Below are 1,425 nucleotides of genomic sequence, written 5' to 3'. Positions count from 1 at the left end.
TTTTTTTTTTTTTTTTTGGAGAAAAGCTCCACTTATTTATTGGTCACTACTCTTGATTGTGGGAATAATAGGAGCAGTTCCCTGAGGTTCCGTTGCTGTGACTTGCCTGCTATGGATGGATTGTTTGTTACCTAGAATTGTGAGCTAGAATAATCCTTTCTCTCAGGAGTCAGTTGCTGTTGTCAGGGTTTTATCATAGCACCAGGGTGTGAGACAAAGACAGAGATAAGTCACTTTTAGACTAGTAGCTTCAGTGGCCTTTACACGGTTGCCTACCTTCCCGGGCAGGAAGCAGAATTCCAGATACTTGAATTATTTCTGGTGTTTTATCATGAGCTTCATACATGATTACATAATCATTCAACCTAACAACGGTTTAATAGTATGCTAGCATGATAATAAATGCCAGAGAAAAAGATGTCTATATACACAACCCTTTTTCATTCATTATAGAACTCCCTTTTTGGTGCTCATTCAAAGGTTTTATTCATTGCAGGGGGGTGGGGGTGGGGGTCGGGGTGGGCCTTAGTTGCAGTAGTTCTCCAGCTGGTAGAGGGAACAGATGCTGGTGCAGCACTGATCCACAATGCCACGCTTCTGTCGGGCCACCTCCAACGCCAAGGTCTGAAGGTCCCCGGGGCTTCCTCCCAGCTCCAGTTGTTCCACTTGTGGGTCTTCCACTTCACGGCGGGACTTGGGTGAGTAGAAGAAGCCACGCTCCCCACACACCAGGTAGAGAGCCTCCACCAGGTGGGGACCACAGAGATGCTGTTTGACAAAAGCCTGGGTAGGTTTAGGCTCCCAGAGGGCAAGCAGGGCCAGCAGGGGTAGGAAGCGCACCAACAGGGCCATGTTGAAACAATGACCTGAAAGATAGGCAGGGTTGAGGCTAGCAAAAGATCCATGTAAGAAAGGAGCCCACATCCTCCCGAAAGTCGCTGGAGTCTTGGCTGAGGAGTCAGGCCCAAAGAGGAGAGTACATACCTGCTTGCTGATGGTCTCTGATTATAGCTGGTCACTAAGGGCTGGGGGTTACTGGGTGCCCACCAGCTTTATAGTCCAAAGTACCTCCTCTCTGCCCCCTGGACTTTGCTGTTTGGCCCATTAAGGGCTCCAGGTGGGGTGGGTAGGCAGATGGCCAGAGGGGCTGAAGCTGCAGTTTCCAAACACTTGCCTGGTGCTAGGTCTGCAGAAAGCACTCATTGGACATCAACACCTCTACTTAGTCCTAGGGTAATTATGGTCTTAATAAGGGACCAGATGGCCTGATGAACCAGTTCCCAGCAGGGGACATTGTCCCAGAGGGTAAGACCTTCTTCGTCTTTGGCTGAGCATTTTCCACATCATTCCCCAGGAAACTGCAGTTGTTGGGGACCTAGTATTGATGTCCCTTGGACTGTTTCACAGTTCCCATTGATAGCTGGG

General features: G+C 49.2%; 1 protein-coding gene across 1 annotated transcript; it reads right to left on the bottom strand.

Moving 5' to 3' along the window:
• Positions 1 to 460: 460 nt before the first annotated feature.
• Positions 461 to 1,179, bottom strand: LOC110286053 (insulin-1). The gene is made up of 2 exons (XM_021152514.1): positions 985 to 1,179; positions 461 to 866 (listed from the first exon to the last, which is right to left on the bottom strand). Exon 2 carries the CDS (start codon positions 850 to 852, stop codon positions 526 to 528), a length of 327 nt encoding a protein of 108 aa, XP_021008173.1. The 5' UTR covers positions 853 to 866; positions 985 to 1,179; the 3' UTR covers positions 461 to 525.
• Between the last annotated feature and the right edge of the window lie 246 nt (positions 1,180 to 1,425).

This window comes from Mus caroli, chromosome 19 (assembly GCF_900094665.2).
Source record: "Mus caroli chromosome 19, CAROLI_EIJ_v1.1, whole genome shotgun sequence".
NCBI lineage: Eukaryota > Metazoa > Chordata > Mammalia > Rodentia > Muridae > Mus > Mus caroli.
This window is presented reverse-complemented; position numbering and strand designations above follow the sequence as displayed.